The sequence below is a fragment of the Erpetoichthys calabaricus genome, chromosome 5 (assembly GCF_900747795.2).
Source record: "Erpetoichthys calabaricus chromosome 5, fErpCal1.3, whole genome shotgun sequence".
Taxonomy (NCBI): Eukaryota; Metazoa; Chordata; class Cladistia; order Polypteriformes; family Polypteridae; genus Erpetoichthys; species Erpetoichthys calabaricus.
The window spans coordinates 60,293,246-60,320,921 of NC_041398.2; the positions used below are offsets into that span (position 1 = coordinate 60,293,246).

Below are 27,676 nucleotides of genomic sequence, written 5' to 3' on the forward strand. Positions count from 1 at the left end.
TGGCCTCTGCAGTGTAATACATATAGTACCTGTAGATTTAGATATAGCACATTTCACAAAAAATACACAAAGATGAGTAAATGTGTGTTTTTTCAGAAGTGCAAAAAGACTCTGAAAGAGGGAGAGGCAGCTTGTATTTAATCCATAAGCAGCAGACCGCAGACCAACAATTTCACTGCACACTGAAAAGCAAAATGGATTGCATTGTTTTGCATTTTCCTATTAGTTTGTATTCATGTGATGTTTTGATGTAGAGTTTTGATATAAAAATACAATTTTTAAAAGAGTCAGTATGGTTTGAATGAAGTGTGCGTTTTACATGAGATGTCTGACATGTTTTGGATTGTGTGAGTATGTATGGGTATTGTGTATAGAGTTTGGATAAAATGAGCTGTAGTTTCAGAAATCAAGTGTAAGCACTCAGAAAGTACTGTAAAAGAATGTGATTCAAGCAGCACTGCAGAATAATGCTCAGAGACACTGTACGCTAAGTGTTGTCATACACATGCATTTCATTCTGGAAATGATATTATTTCAATTGTAAATCTTAACTTAAGGAACTCTTAGTGACTGCTGATTGGGTGAAAGAGTGTGGAGATAATGAAAGAGCATGCCACTTTTGTAACAATGGGATTTTGGAATCGGTTCAGTGGTGAGATTCCACATAATGGGTGCACCCTTTGTGCAGTGTCCATGCTTTCCCTGTGTGAGTTTTCTCCAGGTGGTCTGGTTTCCTCTCACAGTCCACTGATGAGCATGTTACCTGGATTGTTGATGCTAAATTGTCCCTTGATGTGTGTGTGGCTGGTGCCCTTTCCAGGGAATGTTTCTCGTGCCCAAGACTTTCTGGGATAGACTCCAGTTTCTCTGAATTTCTATTCTGGATAGCAGGGTTAAGGATTGATTTCAGGAAACACTTGTAAATTAATGACTTACCTAAAGATTACATTCATGAGGTATGGATGGTGGCATAAGAAGTGTAGTGGTACCAATTTTCAAGAATAAGGGGGATGTGCAGAGCTGTAGTAACAACAAGGGGATAAAATTGATGAGCCACAGCATGAAGTGGGAAAGAGTAGTGGAAGCTAGGTTAAGAAGTAAGGTGATGATTATTGAGCAGCAGTTTGGTTTCATGCCAGGAAAGAGCACCACAGATGCGATGTTTGCTCTGAGGGTGTTGATGGAGAAGTATAGAAAAGGCCAGAAGGAGTTGCATTGCGTCTTTGTGGACCTGAAGAAAGCATATGACAGGGTGCCTCGAGAGGAGTTGTGGTATTGTATGAGGAAGTCGGGAGTGGCAGAGAAGTATGTAAGAGTGGTACAGGATATGTACGAGGGAAGTGTGACAGTGGTGAGGTCTGCGGTAGGAGTGATGGATACATTCAAGGTGGAGGTGGGATTACATCAGGGATCGGCTCTGAGCCCTTTTTTATTTGCAATGGTGATGGACAGGTTGACAGACGAGATTAGACAGGAGTCCCCGTGGACTATGATGTTTGCTAATGACATTGTGATCTGTAGCGAGAGTAGGGAGCAGGTTGAGGAGACCTTAGAGAGGTGTAGGTATGCTCTAGAGAGGAAAGGAATAAAGGTCAGCAGGAACAAGACAGAATTTGTGTGTATGAATGAGAGTTTAGGTCTGAGGAATGGTGAGGATGCAGGGAGTAGAATTGGCGAAGGTGGATGAGTTTAAATACTTGGGATCAACAGTACACAGTAAGGGGTATAGTGGAAGTGAGGTGAAGAAGAGAGTGCAGGAAGGGTGGAATGAGTGGAGAGGAGTGTCAGGAGTGATTTGTGACAAATGGGTATCAGCAAGAGCAGTGGCGTAGCTAGGGGCGGGTGGAGGGAGTGGTCCGTGCTGGGCGGCACATTTTTGTGGGCGGCATTATTGGCCAAAAGGCTCAGAACACTTCACGTGTAAGCAGCAGGGTTCGGAAAAATATCACTCATGACAGAAAAAAGTCAAATTCTCTGATTTTCATCCACAAATGCTTCAAAAATCATTTTCAGATGGTCCTTCTGTGACGGCATCAGACACGGCAGTTGATATTTATGAGGCAATAACAAAAATAAACAGAAACATTACACCGATAATAATTTCAAGGAAGATAAGCAACTAATTCACAATGTATAATTTTGTTTCGTTAACAATCCGAATGCATTCTTGCTCATCCCCACCTATCGCTTGTACACTACACCGGTTCTGGTTTTCGCAGCGTAATTATATTAAACTAATAATCAGAAATTAGAACTAATAATCAGAGCTTATCAGTGCGTCTATACTATATTCTTGTCTAGTTGATGCTTATAAATAATTATATGTGAAAAAATATTGCTGTTTCTCTATATATAAATAAATATATGCAACATGTATATTAATTTTTCTCCATACGTCATTTTAATTTTCTATTTAAATAGGTTAACATATTCAGATATATTGGAGGGCGGCAAATTGAAGCCCCGCCTCGCCCTGAGTGGCGCAAACTCGAGCTACGCCACTGAGCAAGAGTGAAAGGGAAGGTCTACAGGACGGTAGTGAGACCAGCTATGTTATGTGGGTTAGAGATGGTGGCACTGACCAGAAAGCAGGAAACAGAGCTGGACGTGGCAGAGTTAAAGATGTTAAAATTTGCATTGGGTGTGACAAGGATGGACAGGATCAGAAACAAGTACATTAGAGGGTCAGGAGACAAAATCAGAGAGGCGAGTTTGCTTTGGTTTGGACATGTGCAGAAGAGAGATCCTGAGTATATTGGGGGAAGGATGCTAAGGATAGAGCTGCCAGGCAAAAGGAAAAGAGGAAGGCCTAAGAGAAGATTTATGGGTGTGGAGAGAGAGAACTTGCAGGTGATGGTGTAAAAGAACAAGATGCAGAAGACAGAAAGGAATGAAAAAGGATGGTCCGCTGTTGCAACCCCTAACGGGAGCAGCCGAAAGAACAAGAAGAAGGTATGTATGGTGGCAGAGCATGGTGTCATCCAACAGGAGACAGACTGTACAGTGTGTAGAAGTGACCAGAGAGAGAGTGCATGAGAGGAAAGGCCAGAAAAGAGCAACATGTTGTGAAATTGTATTCTCTTTTGAATTTTGGGGAAAATCTCACTTTATTACAATCTTATTAAGAAAAATTAAAAGATACTGTTTTGTCAAATATTCATGTATCATGCAAGAACCAAGCCCTGGCCCTCGAATTAACAACTGTGCTCCCTTTCCACTATGCTATTTAAACTGGTTTGTTTGTAAACATGGAGTTGTGAAAGTAATCACTGAAGAAGTCAAAATCATGCAGAGGAGGAAGGAAGAAGGTTATAAGAATACTATTTCTTGATCAACTGCTCAGATATTGTCTTCAAATATATGACAATTAAATGAAGCTGTAATGTTTACCAAGTTGTACTGTAATATAACATGGATTCGCAACAGCTTGACACTTAACGTCACAGGTGTTTCATCTGAACATATTGCACTTTGCTGTGCTTTTTGAGCTATGAGAAATGTTGGTAATGATTTGTTCTTGTGGCTTCTCAATGTGTATATCAGGAGTGTACACATAAATGTGGATTGGTGAAGCCTTTAATAAGGTAATGAAGAACATATTTTGTGTGTGGAATTGACTAAGGCTTGACTGGAAAACAAAGCATAATCAAATGAGACACAGAAAACCTAAAAAGGAGTGTCATGGAGGAATGACAAATATGGATGAGTTTTTTTTTTTGTTTAATTTAAGGAAAGAAAACATTGTTTGTCATCTGTGGGAATTGAACTCAGAGGTGTTGGTTTATAGATGTGTATCCTATCCACTATGCTACCATTAAAACTGGTCAGCACCTCTTTCTCAGGTGATACTGTACATTATACTGTATAATTAGAACAAAGGGCATTAAACTGAGATGGAAGGTAATAATGTAATGTTACCTTATATATATATATATATATATATATATATATATATATATATATATATATATATATATATATATATATATATATATATACTGAAATAAGTTGTAAAAGTCACTTTTCATTGTTTTTTGGGAGTAGGTGGAGGGCACCATGTGGTTGTCAAGAAATAGTAAAGTTTTTTCTGTGCCAAAGCTTCGCCCCCAATTTGTGGTGTAGTGGTTAGCATATCTGCCCTTAAATGAAAACTTATGTGGTTAATACTGCCCACAAAGGATTTTTATTTCAAAATCTGTCATTGGTTGTTTTGTATGTGGGTCATAGTTTCTCAGACATTACCTAAAGTTACTTGAGAAGCAGGTACAAGGTGGCAGTATGAAAAAATGTCTTTTTGCACTCATGAACTATGAGAGTTGTTAGCTGACAAGCAGTGGCAAGCAATAATGACAGGTATATAGAAATAATTGTTGATCATTGAAGGAAAAAGTATACATGGGAATTAAACTGTAACATACTGGTTGAGAGGCATGCCAACTAACCACTACACCACCAGTAAGACTGGTCTACAGTTCTTCCTCAGTTGATACTGTATATCAGACTGTATTATTTGAACAAAGAGCAAGAGTTAGAGGTGAAAGAAAATAATGGAACTGTGCCTCATATGTGGATTGAGTTCTAAAACTCACTTTTACTCTGTTTTGGAGGCAGGAGGAGGACGCTGTTTGACTTAGAATAATTAGAAAGGTGTGTAATGCTTCCAAAGAAACTATGGTGTAGTGGTTAGCATGTCTGCCTTGCAAGTAAATGCTTTGGGTTCAAATCCTTGCCCTGATGTATTAATTTTTATCAGTATGAAATATTTCTCATTCAGAAATTTCAACAGAACTAGTTGTGATTTTGGGTGGTGCAGTGGGTAGTGCTGCTGCCTCACAGTTAGGAGACCCGGGTTTGCTTCCTGGGTCCTCCCTGCGTGGAGTTTGCTTGTTCTCCCCGTGTCTTCGTGGGTTTCCTCCTGCCTTGCGCCCTGTGTTGGCTGGTATTGGCTCCAGCAGATGCTCATGACCCTGTAGTTAGGATATAGCGGGCTGGATAATGGATGGATGGATAGTTGTGATTTTGGGCCTTAACAAATGGAAATGTTGAAAATGGTATGTGTCCATTGCTGTATGGTGTGTTTCAGTGAAAATAACAAGGGACTGTATAGGTGGGAGAAAAACCTAAAATTTAGGTGGGGTTGCAACCCCAAGACACATAGTGTAGAGGTTAGTGCAAGTTGATTGTAAGTAATTCATGTCATGTCACCCTGCAGGATCAAATCCACTGTACCGGTTTGTGCACTGAACAACCAATATTAATGTCACTCTTTGTACTGGAGTCTAGGCATTTCTTTGTGTGTGCAAGAAAAAGGCCTCTTTGCAGAGTACAGAATTTACTTCTAAATATGTTGTGTGGCAACTAAGCACCGTACTCAGTGTTCATACTGTGTGGGCTGGGGGTCTTCAACTCTTCTAGATGATATTTTAGACCTTTTCAATGAATGAATGTTTAGGAGTGATCTGTAAATAGAGCTCTATAGAAGAGGGGCTGTGGGAGGACGCTAACTGATATTTTAAGAACACACACTGAAATTCATCCACTTGTTAGCACGTTGTTTAAATCCTGGCTTCATTCTGACTTACAGTCATATCTAATTTAAATAGCTAATCTAAAATGCCAGCAAAAGACTGCGATAAGAGACAAAATGAAACATCTTTATATTTCAAAGAATTTTAAAGAGGTTTGAAAAGGAACTGTGTGATAACTGGACGTTTTTGCAATTACTAACGCACAATGTTTATATGCATTCAGTATAAAATTCAGGAGGATATCTTAATTCCTATTCCCTTGCACTCACACAGAGAATGACTCCACTGTTTACATCCGGTAATCTGTATGAAGAGATTCTGAATTAATGTGAGGCATGGATTATCTGACATTTAGTGATCGAGCCTGTCTGTGTAGTTTTAATCCCTAGATTAAAAACTAGATATTTAAGCATTATTTTTATTAAAAAAACAAACAAAAAAACAGGCTCGTCACTCAACTGTACTGCAAACCCTTTAATACTTCATACTCAATTTGCACCATCTTAGTACCTGTAAATTAGACATTTTGAGGTATAGATGAGGTCATTTTATACCAATTAAAGCACAATAATATACTCCACAGCAGAAACTAAAGGCCTGCAATGGCTAAAACGTTGCATCTTGTCCAGTAATATCTTCAACCTTTAGCTGATTTACACAATGAATGCAATGTATTGAAAACTTTAAGCGGCTTTAGCGCAGAGGGCAGAGTGGTGGCTCTGGGGCTAGGGATCTGCTCTGGCAATCAGAAAGTTTCTGGTTTGAATCCCGTAAATACCATTAGGGACTCTGCTCTGTTGGGCCCTTGAGCTAGGCCCTTAACCTGCAATTGCTGAGCACTTTGAATAGTAAGAAAAGCGCTATATAAATGCAAAGAATTATTATTAAATTGAAGCATCATGGTACTTTTAATTTGATCACCTTGTGCTTGACTGCTTCCTCCTAGGCCTGCTCAGATCTACTGTACATCTGAAGTGTCCATGTCCCAACCCTAATGACTCAGTATAGGTATGAAACTCTATTTGGATCCAGATGGAAAATTAGAACATATCAAGTAAGCTGCGTTATCGTGATATTTCCCTCTACTTACCCTTTACCTAAGGGGTAAGTGTACTCTTCAGGTTCGTTACCGGGTTGGTTTACTGTCACACCTTAAGATTATCAAATGCGTACATATACAGTATATACACATACACACAGAAACTCAACAGTGCCCTGTGAATGACACAGACACAGCTGGTTAATCTCTAGCACTTTAAATCACACAAGTGCATTATGAATAACACAACTTGCCACTCTCTTAGCATTTCAAGAGACTTACATTGACACAGACACCAATCACAACAGTGCCCCGTGAATGATACACTCAGCTGGTTAACCTCTGCCACTTTAAAGCACACAGGTGCCTTAGGAATAACACAGCCTGTCACTTCAAGAGACTTACTTATTATCGGCACAAACAACATAAATATATCTCAGATCTAAATATTACTTTTGGTCTCCAAGAATATATTCAAACATACAAAGGCTCAGCATCCTTGACTATAGGCCTTTTTTTTTTTTTTAGGCCTAAGAATGACTTACTTTACGTACTTTTCCCTTCTATAGGGTGGAGCTCACACCCATAGCCTTAATAAAACTCACAGTACAAAGAGTATGGCAAACCTCCGGCTGCACCAGGTGCTCAAAGAAATCTACCTTATTACTTCAATCACTACAGACATGAAGAGAAAGCATAGAAAGTTAAAAGCAGTGTGGTATTTATTACAGCAATAATAATACCAGTAGAGAAAAGTATAAAAGAAAATGTGAATAGCAAAGTATGGGTATACAGTATATAGTCTTTAGAAAAAACTTTTGAAAAGTTAAAAGATCACAAGGATGAATGTCCTAGGTTGCTTCTGATCTAGCACTCGTAGTTGCTCATGAGATGCTTTGCCGATGATCAGATGGAAACGGTGGCACGTTGCTCTCGCTCTCTTCTGACGGCATTCTGTTCTGTTCTTCTTCTGATGTCGCTCTTCAGACAAGGCATATTTATTATAAAATTCTACCGGGGGTTTCGCAACACGTGATTGTTAGATATTCCAATTGGCTGGCTGTCAATATGATGAATGAATGTTCTCAAACTCTTTCATTAGTTTGAGAATTTCCATTTTCCCAAGCAATACAGTTCTTTATGTTTCAACAATCTCCTGTCTCAAGGTGTAAACCAGTTTAGTCCTGGTGCCTTTACCTTTACAGGTGATAAAATCATCAATACAGCTTGAGACATCTCCTGGATTCCTGCTCAGATGAAACAAATGGTACTATGATTCAGGAAAACAGATTGCTTTTGTTGTTAACTGTCCATGCAAATAGTTAAGTTAATCTGTTTTTGTACTGAGCAAATTATAATAAAAATATAGACCAAAATGTACAGATTTTTGTACCCCACAACATAGGCTGATGCACCTGAACAATGTAATACTGCTACTGTTTAAAAAGACACTCCTTACATTCAAAGATGCAGTGGTGCCATCCATTGAAAGAAGATAGTGTAGGTCAAGACTGACACCTGAGCCCAGTGCCACATCATCCACACACACACCCTAGGACTCCATCTGTTCATTTCTTTTCTGTCTGTTCAGTAGACTAATGAAGAGTCAATGATAATCATAAAAAGACTAGAAAAAAACAAAAGAAAAATTCAGAATGATATCAATCAAATAGAAGGACAACAAATCTGAAAAAGATGCTGCCAAATTTAGTGGCCATTAGTTTTCTATTAAGAACATGCAGGCATTTGAAAGTTAACTTTAAATTTGTTGTCTATTTATTAGTGTTTCCTTAATAGAAAGGTAAGCTTGCCTCCCTCATCTATCCTGGTTCCTCCATCATTAGCACTGGGTGAACTGCCTAATAACCTCTTAAACAGCAAAAAACAAGTTAAGCTTAGTGACTTCTGTGTACACACTGCTCGTGTTCTTAACAAAAATTATCCCAATTCTGATTAAGGGCCAGTAAAACTGATTGAATTCTTAGATTACAGAGACAACTCTGAGAAAAATCATGAAAGGCGGAGTTCATTTTAAAATGTTGTTTATCTGCTCTCTCTTTCTGTGTTTTTGGAGATGATCAAGCAACCTTGGAAGCTACTGGCACTTGCTTCTTCTCTAGTGTTCAAGGGGCCAAAGGCATCCCTTTTTCACCCAGGTCGTTCCTCACTTTCGTCTTTTCTGGCAGTCTTGCCTACCTTTTCCCTTTAGGAGCACTAGAATTGCAAAACTTAAATGGCATTTCTAAGTGTGAAATTTAGAGTATAGATATAGGGAAGTATAGGAAGACCAGGAAAGCAAATTGTAAAGTCAAATATATATTAAAACCCCTTACTGTATTTTCTAATTGATCACCTCAGAGCAAGGATTTAAACTGTGTACAATGCACCCCTTTGCTTTGGAGGCTAAAGCAGTTAAACGCTAACAGACAAAGACATTGAATAAACAGCCTGTGACAGGTACAGCTGTCTTCTTTATCTGACCTTTCTTTACCTGATTTGTTACTTTAAAAAATGTGTTTTTTTAATTTCAAAAATTCAGTATCCAGAGAATATTTTTCCTCTAAGGAAAAACTTTACCCAACATACTGCTGAAAAATTTTTGAAAGTCATTCCTCATGAGTGGGCTTTTGTAAACAAGAGTACTACTGTTGGCGCCAACACACTCTGAGCTGCCTCCTGCTAGTCTTCTGCCTTTGTTCACTTCACTAAAACATGCTTGTGCAGTGGGTGCATTTATCACTAAATACCTGTAATTTTGAAAAATGGCTTCAAAAAGTGGAAAATAATGAAAGCAATAGGAAAAATAGTGCAGTTTCTTTTGTTATGTATAAATTCCCTAACAACATTTTTCTGAGAGATAAGTCCACTGTGGTGGTCGGCCTGGGAGGTGAGCCTTCCTTCTGTATAAGAATGGTGAAGACTCTGTATCTCAAACTTAAGCAAATGTGCAGAAACATTTCCATTAATTACCTCATTAACAGTTTCTTAACTTGTTAATTAATGAATGAGCTGATTTATATTATGGACAAATCAAGGATGATTAGTTATGAAGATGCTTAAGAGTGTTTTAGCAATGTTTCAGGAAATTGATTGTGAATTTTCTTTGGGGCTTGGAATTAATTGTTATTTTTGCCATATTTAATAAAGGAAATACTTTTTCAATATCCGATTTTCTGTTTTCTGACCCATTTTTGGGAATAGATTAGAAGTAGATAGAAAGCTAGCTACGTAGATAGATAGCTATATAGATAGATATAGTCAAAAAATTAAACATAAATAATAAACAACAGGCCCCTCTTAAATATACATCTGAAGGATTAAAAAGAAAGAAAACTAAAAAGAAAGGAAACTTCTGAATATGCAGTTATAGTTGTAGTGAGGCATTATGCAGTTTTATTGTTGTTGGTATAAAGGAACCCCAGTAGCATTTGTTGACACACTTCTGCTAAAAATGACTCATTGGCTGAAAGTCCTCAGTGTTAATGTGTCAAAGCGAGGATGTGTAGCATTGTTCATAATGGCACTAAGTTTTGTTTTAGTTCCCTCCTTTGCTACTACCTCCAGGGGGTCCAGAGCGCATCTCATAATAGAGCCTACTGTTTTAATTAGCTTGTTGAGTTGGTGGGCCTCTCTTGAAGTGATGTTACCAGACCAGTAAACCATAGTTTTGACTATCACACTGGCCATCACAGAGTTGTAGAAGAAATGAAGGATGTCCCTACTTATATTAAAAGAATGTAGTTTCCTAAGAATAAAGAATCTGCTCTTCCCTTTCTTTTATACAGTAGTTCCTCTATGTTAATAGAGCAGTCCAACCTATCTTTGATGTGGGTCCCTAAGTACTTGTAGGAGGGGACCACCTCTACACCAACTTCCTGAATAGTGACCGGGAATAGAGGCTCTTTGGTGTGGTGAAACTCAATAACCAGATCTTTAGTTTGGCTGAGATAATTAAAGTAGGAGATAATTCTTAAGAAACAATAAGAAACAATGTTCTCCACCTGACTTTTATACTGATCCTCATCTGCATTATGAAACATCCCATAAGTGCTGAATCATCTGAGAATTTCTGCAAATGACAAGACCTGGGGCCTCATGCATAAATAGTGCATACTCATGAAAATGTTGCAGACGCCCGTTTTCATGCTCACATCACGATGTATAAAAACTAAACTTGGCGTACAGCTATGCACATTATCACAGAAGCCTCCCCCCTTGCATACATACTTTTCTGCTCAGGTTTGCAAACTGGCTCTCTCCAGCATCAAAGCAATGCCAGTGCTACTGTTTCTTTGTGGTCTCCCTTTTACCAAATTCGCATCAGTGACGAGGGATTTATCAAATATATCGAAATTAACTGCATATCGGTTACAAATTTAATTCACTTGATTTTAATCAATTCTAAAACAATATAATTATGCATGGAATGAACAAACTATTCCAAATCCCATAGTTGCTTTTGCGTTGTTACTCTCAGTGCACCACTCAGAGTATTTCATCCCATTGTACTGTATGTGTGGTATCATAGCTGCACAGCAGCTGATCGGGAAGCTGTACGGCAGATTGTGTCAAGAGTGCAGAGGATTATTGTGATACACCTTCCAGCCCTGGAGGACATTTATAGTACACGCTGCCTAAATAAATCCACCAGCATCTGCATGGATTCCACTCAATCATGCTGCAGTCTATTTGAACTTGTCCCTGCCTCACACTTGATGCTTGCTGGGAGAGGTGTGACCCTGGATATATGGAATAATTAAATATGTATGACAAAGATTTTTCAATGTTCCATAAAAGTTTTGAAGGATCGGCGTTCTAAGCTATTTATTAGAGAACTCATTAGGTGGCGAATGGTTACATGGAGAAAGAAAATGAAAGGTGAGGAACTGGGGGTTGATTCGTTTGATGGAGACAGTAGTGCTGCATTAAATTAGTCCACTCAGGGTTGTGCATGGTGCAGCAAGCATCTTGTGGGAGGCAAGAACAATACCTGGATGGGGTGCCAGCTCATCACTACCGCTGTGCCACTGTATCCCGACATATTTAATACATGCTTTAATGCATTTCATTTTGAAAATAATATCAAGTATACATCTTACTATTCTAAAATGTTCAGACTGCTGTAATATCATAAATGTAATGCATTCTGTGTGGCGCCTACATGCTCCTGTCTACGAAAGAGAAGGCCTGTTTAAGAAGCACATAGTGATTAAAGACAGGGTCGGGGAACACATGCTACTTTTGTTACGATGGTATTTGAGTAACTGTAGTAAATTAAACATTGATTTTAAGATGAAGTTTACAACGTTCTACTTTAATGACAAAGTGAACTATGAGATTAAAGTGGAAATTTCAAGATTAAAGTCTACATTTCAATCTTTATTTTTCTTTACTGTGTCCCTATTTTTTTTTCTTTTCTCTGTGCCCTAATATGCTTCCGTATGACACTTTAACGATGGGCTACAACTTACCTTTTCACCTCAACTTTGACATCCGACCACTTCTTTTTTATTTCGGGCACTGTGCAACTTTCTGAACTTGAACTTTTGATTGTCTCCATCATGCTGTATCACTCCATCATTTCCTTTTGTTGCTTATAGCACTGCTTAAGCCAACAAATAGTACGTTTTTCATTACCTCCACTTTGCATTTGCTGAAGTTTTTTTTTCCCATACTTTTGCCATTGTCGTCACAAAACACTGAATGTAACAGGCTATTTCTATTGATTTGCATATTTAAAGGGGCATAATTCTGGGAGGAGTCAGAGTGGGGCAACAGGTGCATGCACCTATGTTACTTTCACATTGACAAGGATTTATGGAGCTGTAGAACGTGGAAGGTGGCTTATGCATGATTTTGTGAATCTGAATGTTTTTGTGCGTATGCACATTTTCACTTTTGTCCATACGCCATGTTTTAGTGTGAATTCTACACATGGCGATATACATGATTGCACGTGAAGCCAGGATGCTTATAGTGTCCACACAATTTTGACAGGTTAGTAAAATTGTTTTGGTGAAATGGAGATGCCACAACAATCAGAGATCACTGTACCACAGCAGCCTTCTTCTACCATCATAGATGTTGTAACAATCCAGGTTCTTCCTTTGCCACTGATGACTTTAGTGCTGGATTACTGTTTGTCTAAAACCTCCTTCTATACCTGTTCACCAGAAGTACTGGTGTTATATTTGTAGTTAGAAGTGTACACAGTGAAGGGAGAAGGAGACAGAACTGTTGCCTGTGGTGCTTCAGTGTTACTCACATCCATAGCAGACATACCGTCCTTGAGTCTCACACACTGCGGTCAGTTGGGTGATAGTCTATTATCCAGGACACCATAGGCTTATCCACCTACATATATCTGAGCTTAGCTATTAACAGAGATGGCTGTATGGTAATGACAGCACAGGAAAAATCAAAAAACATAATCTTCACAGTGCTGCCAGCAAAGGTGATATAGCTGTAGATCCATCAGCTCTTGCAAGGCTCCTCCAAAGCCATGGTTCAACCATCACAATTGTAATCTATATATATAAAATTCTTTTCGTGTTTGAAACGGAAATTACGTATGACCACAGAACATATTATAATATAGGAACTTATTATTTGTGTGAGAGTTATTTTACTGATATTGAAAAGAAGAAAAAAGACTGTTTAAATAAGGAGCTGGGAAGGTGAATGTAAAGAAGAAGCCAGCAGTAAAGCAAATGAGACTCCGTAATAAGGGCGGTTGGGTGCACGGAGAAGGAGTGCCGGCTAACCTCAAAGGACCTTCGGAGCACACAGCTTTACTTTGCTTTTATGGTGCGGGCGTCGGCCATGGACGGACGCTAACGCTGAGACACCCGGGTGAGACGGACTTATTCCTTCAACAAAGGAATCGTCGCCAGGCCGGTGAGATCGCTTCTTTTACATGTCAATTCAGTCAGCAGAACGTATCTGACTTGATCACTGGATTCATTAAAGATTTCCCAGGCTGTGTGAATTTAGACTTTAAAAGAAAGTTGATATAAAAGAGACTGGGGAACGTGTGGGGATTGTGCGTGTGTCTAATTTGCATTTGTATATAGATGTAATATAGGTTTAAGTACTGTGAATATATTTGTGCTGTTTGTAAATAGGGTAATTTACTCTGGGGAGTATATTATAGAGTGTTTAAGGGGGTGGCATATTAATTAGGGTTTGTGTAGTTATTATAGATTTGACAAGGATTTAAAGGGTGTTTATTGTTTTGTTTGATTTATAATATATTCTTTTTTGATTGTTTAAGGAATTGGGGTGATTATTTCCTTTGTATAAATTCATAAAAGACAACTCCAGATGAGGATATCAAATTGGGGCTAAGGTTCGGTTGGGTTCCGTACTTAATGGAATTAAATTTTCCTAAGAGTAGGAGATTTTTGTGTGTGCTGGGCTCCTCATTCAACTTAAGAGGAATGAGCTACACCTTGATAGTAAAAGAGATGAAGAAAACAGCTTTGCATCTTTCTACTTTTTGACTGCGCTGAGCTGTAAACAATGTGAAGACGAGACTGCCTTCAGCGGGGAGGGGTCATAAGAACAAAGTGGATGCTGTGAGCATGGAATGTCGGGCTTTTCCTCCTGGTCAGCAGCTTCGCAGTTTCGGGCAGCATCCTCTCTTCTCGCACTGTTTGTCAAACTTCAAGTTCCCCATCGGCTCCTGGGACAGTGGAAATCTTTGCGAATAAGTGTAATTGGCGCTATCGAAGCGGGACTCTCTTGGTAAATTGCAGTGCACGGCTACTTACTGTCCCTTAAGATGAATTTGGGTCACTAAAACCCCGCAACATTCAAGGTTGCTTTTGTGATGAATTCTTTTAAGAAAATGGAGAGTTTACATCTAAAAAGATGTACAGACCTCTTCAGGTTAAGTATTAGACTTGGGAATTGTTTGGACCTTCTGCCCGTTAAGCACGGAAAGGCAGCGTCCACATTTCTCAGAATAATTTTTCGCTTAAATCACAGGCATATAGTGCAAGGTTGTCAAGCAGGTAGTTTGCCCGAAACCACTACAATAGTACTCAATGTATCTTTACTTCTTAAATGTTAATGTTTGACTGTTTAATAATTTATACGCTTCTTATATCTTCTTCAAATTCTTTTATCAAAATGTTTTACTACTTAATAATTAATATTTATATAATTTCTATTTATTGTAAATGCTCTTTATTTGTTCAAAAATAACATTGGTAATTAACAAACTTATTTTATAAATACTACATTTTAGTTTTTTTCCCTTGCACTCAGTGAGCGAAGCCACTGGGTAATCAGCTAGTAAGATATAAATTTTGGGTTGTACATGTTTGTTACCCAGAAGTAGGTTTTTGGCATTTTAATAGACTTTACAAGACTTTTCCATCCTCAAGCAATGTTTATTTTAATTAGCACCTTTCACACTGCACACAATTGCAAGGTGTTTTAGAGAACTAGAGAACACTTTTTTTTTCCTAATACTCATTGACACTAAAGGATTCACTGTAATCTAATTCTGCATTAATAATCTGATATGCTTTATTAGATTTACTTTTTATAACACTTAATGCAGAAGGCACTTACAAAAACAGAAAAATGATAGAAATGTTAAAATCGATTATTTTCAACTTACAAAAAGAATGTATTATCAGGAAAAATAGTACAAGACGGATGAAAGCACCTTTTCTCTGCTAACATTACAGTACATCTCAAAATAAGCTCTACATAATTCTAGTTTAAAAACCAGAGAAGATAAAAAAAGTATCCTACTAAATATAAAAAAGACACATTAGACACACATCCGTATCACTAGTCAGTGGTTCTTTAAATGCTAGGCTTTGCAGTGTCTTCATTGTACAAGTCCTGGTACATCTCGATGAGGTTAGCTGCCACTCTCTGGCCGGACAGCAAAGCACCATGAGTTGTGGAATAATACTTCCTGTGGGTGGATTCTCCAGCAAACAAGACCTGCAGAGGCTATGAAAAACAAAATTGACAACAATTTATTTAGATATACAATAGTGACCAATACTTACAAGAGAAAAGTGCAATAAGATATTTTTATTCTTTACACAGTTATGATTTGTTGACAGGAGCAAATGGCACACTTATATTGTTGAATGATAAAACTCTTTTTAAAGAGAAATCAATAGCTCTACAAGATACAAAAAAAATACAAACTTTTTAAAAGGAATATCTGAAATTATTTGCAAAAATGCATTCTTAATCACAAAATTAATCTGAAACTCCATCAATGTATTCTTTTTTCACTACTTTAGTCACTTTAGGCCAGCCTGTTATACTAATATTGCTGTGCAGAGTGGAGGCAGAGCCTCTGCGTTTTTCCCAGTTTAATTTGAGGTCTGTCAGAGATGCGTTCTTGCTCCTACTCTGTTCAGTGCTTGCATGTACTGGCTGTTGGGCAGGGACATGGTGTCCAGTGGCTGTGTGGCATCTGTTGGTTCACCAAAATGTTATTGATCTGGACTTTTCAAGCAATGCTGTGATCTTTGCAGAGTCAATGTAGGCTCTGATCGGGGCTCTCGAGAGACTGAGCGAGGAGTCTGAGTGCCTGGGCTTGCGAGTGTCCAGGATAAATACCAAGATTCAGGCCTTTAATGACCCCTGGGACACACCCATCGGCAGTGTGTCTGTCTGGAGACAGAATGTCGATCTTGTCGAGAAGTTTACTTACCTTGGCAGTGACATTTATGGGGGGGGTCATGAGGTCGCTGGAAAAGGGGTGTGTGACACTCCCAATATCTTTGCAAAAGGATGAAGGTCCAAGACTTTAGCTTCCTGTTTTGCTATATGGTTGTGAGACATGGATGCTAGCCAGTGACCTGAGACCAAGATTGGACTCCTTTGGTACTGTGACTCTTCTGAGAATCCTTGGGTACCTCAGGTTTGACTTTATGTTGAACGAGCAATTGCTCATGGAGTCCTGAATGAGGCACATTACCTGCATTGTGAGGGAGTGTTTAGCCAAGTGGCACGATTCCTTGAGGGTGATCTGGCTCAGAGGATCCTCATTTTTGAGAACCCAAGCGAGTGAACCAGGCCAAGGGGATGCCCTCGTAACATCTGGCTGCAGCAGATAGATTTTCATTTCTGGCAGTGTTACACCTTATAAATCGATTTCATTTTGAATGATAATTGTTTTATTAACAATACATTTGCTTTCCACTTTTCACTTTTAGTAATATTCATATGAGAAATACGCTTGAAAGGAAACAAAAATGTATTACTGTTTTTTGTTATATAGCCATTGTTATTTGTGATTTTATGGCTAGGATATCAGTATGATCTTTTTGGGTCCCAGTATGATACTGAATTTTAAGTATTTTGGGTCTGTGGATTAAAGAGTTAAAGAATCCTTGATTTATGTTAATGAGTGTTTGTAGATGGTTCTTCATATTTTTGACTTTGACAAAGTGGTCCTTGGTCTAAAACACTTTAATAACCACTAGTGTAAATGACCTCACCTTAAGAATACTACTTAAATAACAAGTTCAGACAGTATTTTATTTCAGTTTGCACACTCTAGTAATTTTACTGTTGTGCAGTCAATGGGAACAATGCAAGTACTTTAAACTGTGTTTACGGCTTTGAGAGCATTATATTTGACAACCTGCATTATTGGTTTGTCTGCATTAACACTGCTCAGGTGTATTACATGGTTACGTGAATAAATGAATACACCATAATAGAGGGTGCTATGACAGTTTCCAGACAATGACTTTGAAAACAGGCTCTGTAACAGTAAGTGTGAAGTCTGTATGTTCTACTTGTGTCAGTGAGGGTTTTACTCTCACATCTTGAAGATGTTACCAGGATAGTCACCAGGGGCCTCATGCATAACGCAGTGCATAGAATTCGCACTATAACATGACGTAAGCACAAAAGCAAAAATGTTCTTACGCACAAAAAAATCCAGATGCATAAATCTGTGCGAACGCCAACTTCCATGTTCTTCCGCTTCAAAAATCCCAGTCAGCGTGAAAAGTAACGCACGTGCACGCACCTTCTGTCCCGCCCCAACTCCTCCCAGAATTACGCCTCTTTGAATATGAAAATCAATATAAACAGCCCTTAAGCTCAGCCTTCTGTGAAAAGGCAATGGCAAAAGCACGAGGGAAAACAGAAGGATTTCAGCGAATACCAAGTGGAGGCAAGGAAAAGCTTACTATTTGTTGGTTTAAACAGTGGTATAAACAACAAAAGGAAGTCGATCGAGTGACATAGTGTGTCGGAGAAACTTGAAAGCTCACATTCACAAAGTCGCACAGTGCCCGAAATAAAAAAGAAGTTGTCACATATCAAAGTCGCCGTGAAAAGGCGAGTCGTAGCCTACCGTCTGAGTGTCATATGAAAGCTTATTAGGGTACAGAGAAAACAAAAGGCACACAGTGGGAAAAAAAGCACGAAATGTCAACTTTAATCTCTAAATTTCCACTTTAATCACGTAGTTTATTTTGTCATTAAAGTAGAACATCATAAACTTCATCTTAAAATTGTTTCATTTACTAGTTTCTCAATCCCATCGTAACAAAAATAGCATGTTAAATGCTTTGTTTTGTATTTGATCTTCTATGTGCTGTATGTGTGTAAATCACTACGTGCTTCCGGGCTTTCTCTTCCTGAAACAGAATCCATTACATTCGTGATATTACAGCTCTCTGAATAATTAAAATACTGAGATGTATATTTGATATCATTTTCATGATAATAGTTGTTAAAGCACGTTATTAAACATGGGAACCATGGTGGTGCAGTGATTGTTCATGTCTCACACAGGATGCTTGCTGCACCATGCGCGACCTTCGATGAAATACTTTATTGTAGCAGTACTGTCTCTTTCAAACATACTAACCCCCAATTCCTGTCCTTACTTTTCTTTCTCCAAATACCCAATCGCCAAACAATCAGCTCTGTAATAGACGTTAAGCCATCTGTAAGCTTAGAACACTGATTCTTCAAAACTTTTAAGGAACATCGAAAAATATCTTCGTAGTACGTGTTTAATTATTCTATCCATCTATCCTTCCAGTGTCGTGTCAGCACCAGCAAGAATACAGCGCGAGGCAGGAACAATCTGTGAACTAGCAAGCACTGCGGCACCGTGTAGTTAAAGTTTTATCTGTATAATATAATAAACATATTTTGCTGCATTTCATCTTAAAAATGTTTTCATCATCATATGTAAATATGCGCTTTATAAAGTGGCTCGGATTGTGCAATATTATAACTGTATCGCAAGTTTACAGTGAGGTAATCTATACATATTAATAAAAGGCAAAGCCCTCACTGACTCACTGACTGACTGACTCACTCATCACTAATTCTCGAACTTCCCGTGTAGGTGGAAGGCTGAAATTTGGCAGGCTCATTCCTTACAGCTTACTTACAAAAGTTAGGCAGGTTTCATTTCGAAATTCTACGCGTAATGGTCATAACTGGAACATATTTTTTGTCCATATACTCTAATGGAGGAGGCGGAGTCACGTATCGCGTCATCACGCCTCCTACGTAATCACGTGAACTAAAAACAAGGAAGAGATTTACAGCACGAGTCAAACGCGGGAACGAAGGTAAATGACGTTAATTTTTGACTGTCTTTTAATACTGTGTAAGCATACATATTAACACATGTGCAATTAAACGTGTGCATTTACGGGGTGATTTCTCAGGCTTAAAAGCTCACCTTTTATCAAACGCGGGAACAAAGGTAACTGACGTTGTTCACTGTCTTTTAATACTGTGTAACCATACATATTAACACATGTGCAATTAAACGTGTGCATTTACGGGGTGATTTCTCAGGCTTAAAAGCTCGCCTTTTACTACAAAGGTAAATGCAAAACTATTTTCAATCATTCTATGATCTGCTTCTCACAACTGAAGGCACCGTGGCTGATGGTAAATGACATTAATTTTTGAGTGTCTTTTAATACTGTGTAAGCATACATATTAACACGTGCAATTAAACGTGTGCATTTACGGGGTGATTTCTCAGGCTTAAAAGCTCACCTTTTATCAAACGCGGGAACAAAGGTAAATCACGTTCTTCACTGTCTTTTAATACTGTGTAACCATACATATTAACACATGTGCAATTAAACGTGTGCATTTACGGGGTGATTTCTCAGGCTTAAAAGCTCGCCTTTTACTAAAAAGGTAAATGCAAAACTATTTTCAATCATTCTATGATCTGCTTCTCACAACTGAAGGCACCGTGGCTGATGTTACGTCACTTGCTGTCCAACCATAAGCGTTACCTGGTAGGTAACCGGACACTCTCTTCACTCCCTTTCGGGAATCGAACCTCTGAGGTTTTCTTTTGTTCTTAATTAAAATTTAAAAGCAATACTTCACCGCTGCTAAGCCCCTCTAGCGCTGACGTCCCAGGTTCGATTACCGTAAGCAAGTGCAGTGAGTGTGTAATTACATTCACGGCATTCGTAGTCTGATTCACAATCTGATTGTATGGGTGGTTAGCTACCAGGTAACGCTTATACTTGGCCACCAAGTCAGGTCGAAGTGATCACTCGAGTAAAGGCAGCTTCACAAAAAAACAGATCCTTAACAAACTGTTATTAGTATATTTTCCCTCAATTTAAAAACGTTTTATTTTCTTCTTAATAAAAATTTAAAAGCGGTACTTCGCCGGTGTGAAGCGCGTGGATTTGACCGACTGACACATAGACATATTCATGAGTGCAGGTACTTCGGAAAGAAAGCACCGTGTAAACCTAAAGTTTAAATTAAGTTCATAGACCTACAAAAGATTGCCATTCATTTGAGGCAAGATTACTTTTCTTCTGTACAACTATACGTTGCATTCTCAAGAGTGTGCTTGCACGGCTTCGGATATAGATATACTGTATATATATATATATATATGTATGTCTATATATAAATATGTACGCTTATAAGTACTGCCTTACTTCTCTTTAAGAAAGGAAGATGTAATGATACTTGATTTAAACGATTCCATGTCTTCCTGGGTTTGCGTAGCTTATTGTCAATATCTTTACACCTGTTTTTAACACTTATTTACTGAAACGGGCTTTCACGAAAAAAGTTAGGGCTTTGCTACAGGATACACCCTCCACAAGTTAAGCAAGTAAAAATAAAATATATGTTTCTGTTTTATTTAAACCTTTTAAGTTCGTATGCATAGCCCCATTTGGCTGTTTAATTTTTTTTTTTCTTTCTTCAGTGATATTTAATCTCCTTAAAGAAAAAGAACATATCCATTTTACTTTTTTTGTATCTCTTTAGTAATATTTTAGTGTAAAAGGATAACCAGTATTTAAACCTTTTATGTTTCTTTATACATTTATTTTACACAATGTTGAAAAATTAATAAGAAAGCTACATATTTTGGCAGCTGCTGCTTTCATTTTCAATGAAATGAAAAAAGCTCTCCAAGACAAAACGTCAATGAAGAAGAAACAGTTTGCACTATCTAAAAAGGAGAAACCCTCATTTATAAAACTTTGCTGCAGATGACTTAGCTTATTGTCAATATCTTTACACGTTTTTTTAAGACTTATTGACTGAAACGGGCTTTCACGAAAAAAGTTAGGGCTTTGCTACAGGATACACCCTCCACAAGTTAAGCAAGTAAAAATAAAATATATATTTCTGTTTTATTTAAACCTTTTAAGTTCGTATGCATAGCCCCATTTGGCTGTTTAATTTTTATTTTTCTTTCTTCAGTAATATTTAATCTCCTTAAAGAAAAAGAACATATCCATTTTACTTTTTTTGTATCTCTTTAGTTATATTTTAGTGTAAAAGAATAACCAGTATTTAAACCTTTTATGTTACTTTATACATTTATTTTACACAATGTTGAAAAATTAATAAGAAAGCTACATATTTTGGCAGCTGCTGCTTTCATTTTCAATGAAATGAAAAAAGCTCTCCAAGAGAAAACGTCAATGAAGAAGAAACAGTTTGCACTATCTAAAAATCAGAAACCCTCATTTATAAAAGTTTGCTGCAGATGACTTAACTGAAAATAAATGAATAGTTCCTATGTGTATAATACATATTTATCTATTTTACTTATGCCTTTATTCCACCAACTTACAACATCTGAGGTACAATTTGTTACATTACTTTTGTTTTTTGCAGCACAGGCAGGTGAAGTGACTTCCTCAGGGTCACACAGTGGTGTCAGTACCAGGATTTGAACTGACAAGCCCCGGGTTTACTGAAATATTACTGAACAAAGAAAAAAAACGAAAACGGGCAAATACGGCTATGCATACAGATGTCCATCCGTCCATTATCCAACCTGCCATATCCTAAATACAGGAGCCAATAAGTACATATGTATATATACAGTATATATACAGTATATATATATATATATATATATACACAGTATATATATATATATACACAGTATATATATATATATATATATATATATATATATATATATATATATATATATATGTGAATGTATGTATGTATATATGTATGTCTATATATATATATATATATATGTAGATATGTAAATTTGTATATGTATATATATGTTTATGTGGATGTGTATATGTGTATATACGTATGTATATGTAGATATGTGTATATGTAGATATGTATATATATATGTATATGTATATATATGTTTATGTGTGTGTGTTTGTATATTATATATATATATATAAAAGACAGCAACACTCATAACAATGACAACACAATTACATTGACAATCATGTTACGTTATTTTTAAAATGTTTCCTTTTTTTTTTTTCATAACCTCTTTAACACACTACTTCTCCGCTGCGAAGCGCGGGTATTTTGCTAGTTGTACTTATAAGTACAAACAGTTCTACAAGGAGCACTTGATGGACTGATTGAGTGCGTGTAGAGTTCTTGGGATGAAACTGTTTCTGAACTGCGAGGTCCATAAAGGAAAGGCTGTGAAGTGTTTGTCATATGAGAGCAATTCATATGCTTGATGCTGTATACCGATAATTCTCTTTCAGATCAGCTGCTGTAGAGCTGTGATTCTCCACTCAGATACAGTGATATAAATACTCCGAGTGGTGCAGTGAAAGTAATATGGAAAAAGATGATCCGCTGTGGCAACACCTAACGGGAGCAGCTGAAAGAAGAAGAAGAAGGTGCAGTGAGAGTAACAATGCTAAAGCAGTTATGGTATTTAGAACAGTTTGACCATTCTGTGGACCATTATATTGTTACAGGTTAATTACAATCAGATGCCTTAAACTAATAAACAATATGCGGTTCATTTCAGTGTATATGATAAAGCCGCGTCAGGGATGTGGATCTAAAAAAGAAAGGGTAACCACACAGGAACAGTAGTACTGCTTTGACGCTGGGTGCCGCCAGTCTGCAAAACCGAGCAGAGAACTTGCGACCGACAGGGTATGAGCTGCCGTGGAAATGTGCGTGGCTTTATGCCAAGTTTAGGTTTTATACATCGCGATTTGAACATGGAAATGTTCTTACGCAACATTTTTGTGCATACGCACCATTTATACATGAAGCCCCAGGTCTCTACGAACCACAAAATTGTATTAACTGGGTTTACAACATGGGAGGGTGGTTACTGCATCTGATTGAGTACATTTTTCTTTCTTCAGATGAGCAAATTACTAGAATTTCTTTGATTTTAATTCCATTTACAGCAAAACCTTTCATTACAATTTATAACATGCCCATCAATGCTCCCTGTTGAAGATCCGCTGTATAACACGTGAAGGCTAAAGTGCTTTCTTGAAAGCAGGTACCACAACTACTGAGTCTGTGATGAACTATAAATGCTGTTGGGTCAGCCAGGTTGTCAGACTATCAGTCTTCTCAATCTGGTCAAATGTAACATTTGCCCAACTTGCCACAGTGTGTGGATTTTAAATTTATGCCATTATTCATCTTTATATTAATAGATCACTCCATGAAAGACAATGACAAATGACAATAATCCTCTCCTATAAAAGATTATTGATAATAAACACTAAAGGCTTTACTCTGATATAGTAATTGATTTTCCAGAATTGATTTTTTTTTTCCTATATAAACTAAAAATTGCAGAACACGGTCCATTTAGATGTATCCATTCACACAGTTTCTGATTGGACCTCTTCCATTACAAGGTCTGCCGGATGCTTCGTCTATCCCAGCAGGATAAGGTGAAAGACATGAATTAATTGTAGGTGTACCACTCCACCAAACAAATTCAGACACACACACTCACATGGGGCAGGTAAAGGTAACTTTACTTACTTTTTAAAAGACTCTTCAATCGTCTATCTGGACTTTTCAAGAAGATTATACAGGAATGGGGAAAATATTGCAGGCAATGCAGCAGATCATCTTATTACACCAATCATGGCAGGTGGTGTGGAGAATGTAAGAATTGCCTGCCAGGTCACAGTGCCACAATCATCATATTCTCATACATAGCTAGTTCAATTTTTCGTAACCAAAATTATTTCTTAAATAAAAAAAATCAAAGTAAAACTGTGGCTATACTTTGTAGCATGAAAAAAATGTTTTTTTCTTTTTTTTGTTAGGCTGAAGCTACATGCTTTATAAAATTGCAAACCACAACTGGTATAGGCACCACAAGATGCTCAATAATTACTTTTCATTTATTCCTAAAGGTTTAAAATATGTTGAATAAGGCGTGCTACAATTACACATTACCCATTATATGACACCATGGAGAATAAAGTGATCCCACAAATGCATTATTTATGTACTTCCAAGTATCAAAGTCTGGCTTCTCTATTACAAATAAGCCACATAATGAAACCCAGAACTGATGGATGTATAGAAAGTATTATTGTGTTTGATTGTTTTTGATGGGCTTTACAGATCAACATGTAGAGGGAATCTGCCTTCACCTGAAATAACAAACATGTAACTGCACAAGGTGCTTAGCCACACTACGAAAAACATGCAACAATGTTCTTTTTATAACACTTACAGGTGATTTTGTGCTTTCAGCATAAGGCAATGGCATGGCAAGCTTCTCTACATCAGTCCCGGTTGAGCCCACACGAGTGAAAGAGTAGGATCCACGTATGTAGGGGTTGCTGCCCCAGGCAGAGCGCAAGATCCTGCAAGGTTTTGGAATGTTTTGGTTCCCTGGAAACAAAATACAAAAGCAAAATACAAAATTAATATTGAATAAAAATTAAAAATGAAGTTAAATGTAATTAAAGTAGAAGATTATCATAGGAAAAGAAATTTCATTTCTATATTGCACTGCTTCAACAACAATTATTTTCTCTCTATTGTTGGTGACAAGTCAACTAAAAACAAACACTGGGGACACTTAAAGTTACAATTAAAGTTAAATTTCAAAGCAATATATTGTATTTTATAATTCTCAGTCATATTTAAATGATATATATATACATAAACATACATAAAAATATATATACACATATATACACCCACACGCACACAGACCCACACACACACACACACACATATATATATATATATATATATATATATATATATATATATATATATACACACACACACGTACATATACAGTACCTAAAGTGAAATATATTAAAGGTCAGTTTTACATTATTATAATTAACATCTCTGCCTTTCCACTTTTTGAAATGTAAAAAGTCTTGCAAAACCTATTAATAAACTGAAAAACATTTATTGTCACAATTAAGTTAAAAACTGCTTAGAAGGGATTTCATGCTAATTCACCTAAAATTATAATTCAGTTAAGTGACACCATAATATTATTCTTATCAAAAGAACACCATAGCAGGATGCCAGTATAATTTCAGTTTAATAGCAAAATGTCACCCTTCGAATGTATTACTTTACTCATTATATAGCTGTTAAAAGATTAATCAGAATGAAAACACTAAGAGAATTTATCTCATATTTTGAAGTTTTTCCTGTTTTAAAGGTGATATACAGGAGACAAGAAAATCTGTCAGTGACAAGAATTACCTTCTATTGAATTTATGGAGAATTTTAATATAATGAAAGATTTAGATGGATCAAATATACAAGTGTGAAATGTGTAAATTTAAGACCTTTGCAGTAGAAGCAGCATACAGTATAAATTAACTCTGTACATCCAATTTTTAAATACTATTATTCCATCATTTTAAGACAGAAAATTTGACATTAAACTCTGTTTATTCCTTTCAGTTAAGCAAGCAAGTGCCAACTGTCAGAAACATCACTCAATTTACCAATCACTGCTTTACCTCTTACTTTGCCAAATTTAGGAAACGACATAAAGTGCTACTAATTTTTCTACAAATTTTTCTAGAAATTATTGTATTTGCTAGTCTGATTATATTAAGCAACAGGTTTTAGCTTTTGCACTCTTAGTGTGTCACTCCGCGCACACACTTGGAATTAGCAAAATAATCTAGTAGCACTCTCAGCAAGGAAGTGAGGATTCAAATTCCAATTACTGAAGATTATAAAAATGAAGAGTATACTTGATTGTTTTATACAGTTTGAGAAGCAATCATGAACAAATGAGGCCAAAATGGAAGCCACATACATCTGTAGTCTGATGACTTGCAGAATATCTAATTGACAGAGCGTGAGAGTTTCACAGTTCAAAAGGACACATACACAAAACAGTGAATGTTAACACAGAGAGCAAGATCTTGATTATGACACGGAAATAGTAATAATAATTATCATGTCTTAGTCCAAAAGAAATATTTGAAGAGAAAAATGTCCATAATCAGGTGAAATTCAAATCATCACAGTGGATAAGACCACAGATATATAAGCAACTGCAAATAGCAGAAAAATTAAAATTAAGCTTATTCAACTCTGAATTATATTTTTTATGTTTTTTGTTGCAGTAAATACCCCCACACGGCTTACTTCAGGGACATGAAGTGTACGCCATAGTAGTTAATACTGATGTGTCGAAATATCATGGATTTGGGTTAAAATCAAGGCCTGTTCACTATCTACAGTATGAGGTGTTTGCATGTTCTCATATTCACATACAATATCTCCCAAGCTTTTAAAAGAATACTTCAAGAAATGATACATTTGTATCTATTACTCACCCTGTGTTGTTTGTAGAGATAACTAAGAAACATTTATAATCTCAAGTTTTTATGGAGAATGAAGGTCACAAAGCTTATGACACAACAGGCTTCAACAGTAAGAAGCCATCATAAAACTGTTCTCCTTGAAAACAGATTAAAACATTTTTTGCAATTGTTTCAAACACCACGGGGCATACAACAAACAAAATAAATACCATTTTGGGTTGGAGTCTTCCTTTAAAGATGTGAATGTTAACTATATTGGCAACTATAAACCGGTCTTGTGACAGTATGTCCTCCTAAAGACTGGAGTCCCTTCCTGGGCTGGTTTATGCTTTGCACCCAATGTGGCATTGATAGGTTTTGGCACCCCTTAACTCTGTAAATGAGTAATAGGGTTGCTTTAGTTTAACAAATGACTTAGAACACAAGCTCCTCTTTCTCTAAAGTTTCATAAATAATCAAGATTCATTCAGCCATTTGTTGTTTGATTGTGTCTTGAGTGACAAATTCAGGCCACTGTAAGCTTAAGTGAATCATCAGTTACGGCAGATCCTTTACTGACTAATTACACTGAACTTAGGTACTTTATTAAATGTATCTGCTATATAATTAACTTGTCAATGCACATTTTGAGTTAACCTTTAAGTATAACGGAATGGTTTTTGTGCGACAAAAAAAAAGTTATTAGTCATTACTGTGAAAGGTAGATCAGAAAAATTATGTGGCACCTGAGTGTCAATAATAAATACAGTGTTTCTGCCAACAGCACAGAACAGTAGCCAAGACTTTACAGGATGTCTGTATAATTCAGGAGGTCAACCTTACAGCCCTCTGAGTTGCTGTCCATCTGCTGAATTCTCCTGACGTCCCGTGATACTCTTTATAGAAGAGCAGCTTCTCCACCTGAGCCCACTTTGAATTTAATTAACCCTAATTAGTCTTTCCTTGCAAAACAATGCACATATGACATGATATCCGGCACAGGTGGACTTAATTCAGTATTCATTGATTCCAACAGTTTCTTGGCCTACTGAGAGCCAGTAAAGGACATGAACTGT

At 37.1% G+C, this 27,676-nt stretch overlaps 2 protein-coding genes across 3 annotated transcripts in view; both read right to left on the minus strand.

Annotated features, from left to right (window-relative positions):
• The window catches only part of si:dkey-37g12.1 (atrial natriuretic peptide receptor 1), a 169,383-nt gene extending 156,536 nt beyond the window's left edge, over window positions 1-12,847 (minus strand). Inside the window, exon 1 of the mRNA XM_051928534.1 lies at window positions 12,731-12,847. Within this exon, the coding sequence (XP_051784494.1) occupies window positions 12,731-12,847 (117 nt within the window). The remainder of the gene's footprint in view (window positions 1-12,730) is intronic.
• Window positions 12,848-15,077: 2,230 nt separating this feature from the next.
• smox (spermine oxidase) overlaps window positions 15,078-27,676 on the minus strand; it is a 107,709-nt gene continuing 95,110 nt past the window's right edge. For both annotated transcript variants that reach the window (XM_028801553.2, XM_028801552.2), the window contains exons 6-7: window positions 24,539-24,699; window positions 15,078-15,540 (exon numbers count right to left, since the gene is read on the minus strand). In XM_028801553.2, coding sequence (XP_028657386.2) covers window positions 15,388-15,540; window positions 24,539-24,699 — 314 coding nt within the window. In that variant the 3' untranslated portion in view covers window positions 15,078-15,387. The remainder of the gene's footprint in view (window positions 15,541-24,538; window positions 24,700-27,676) is intronic.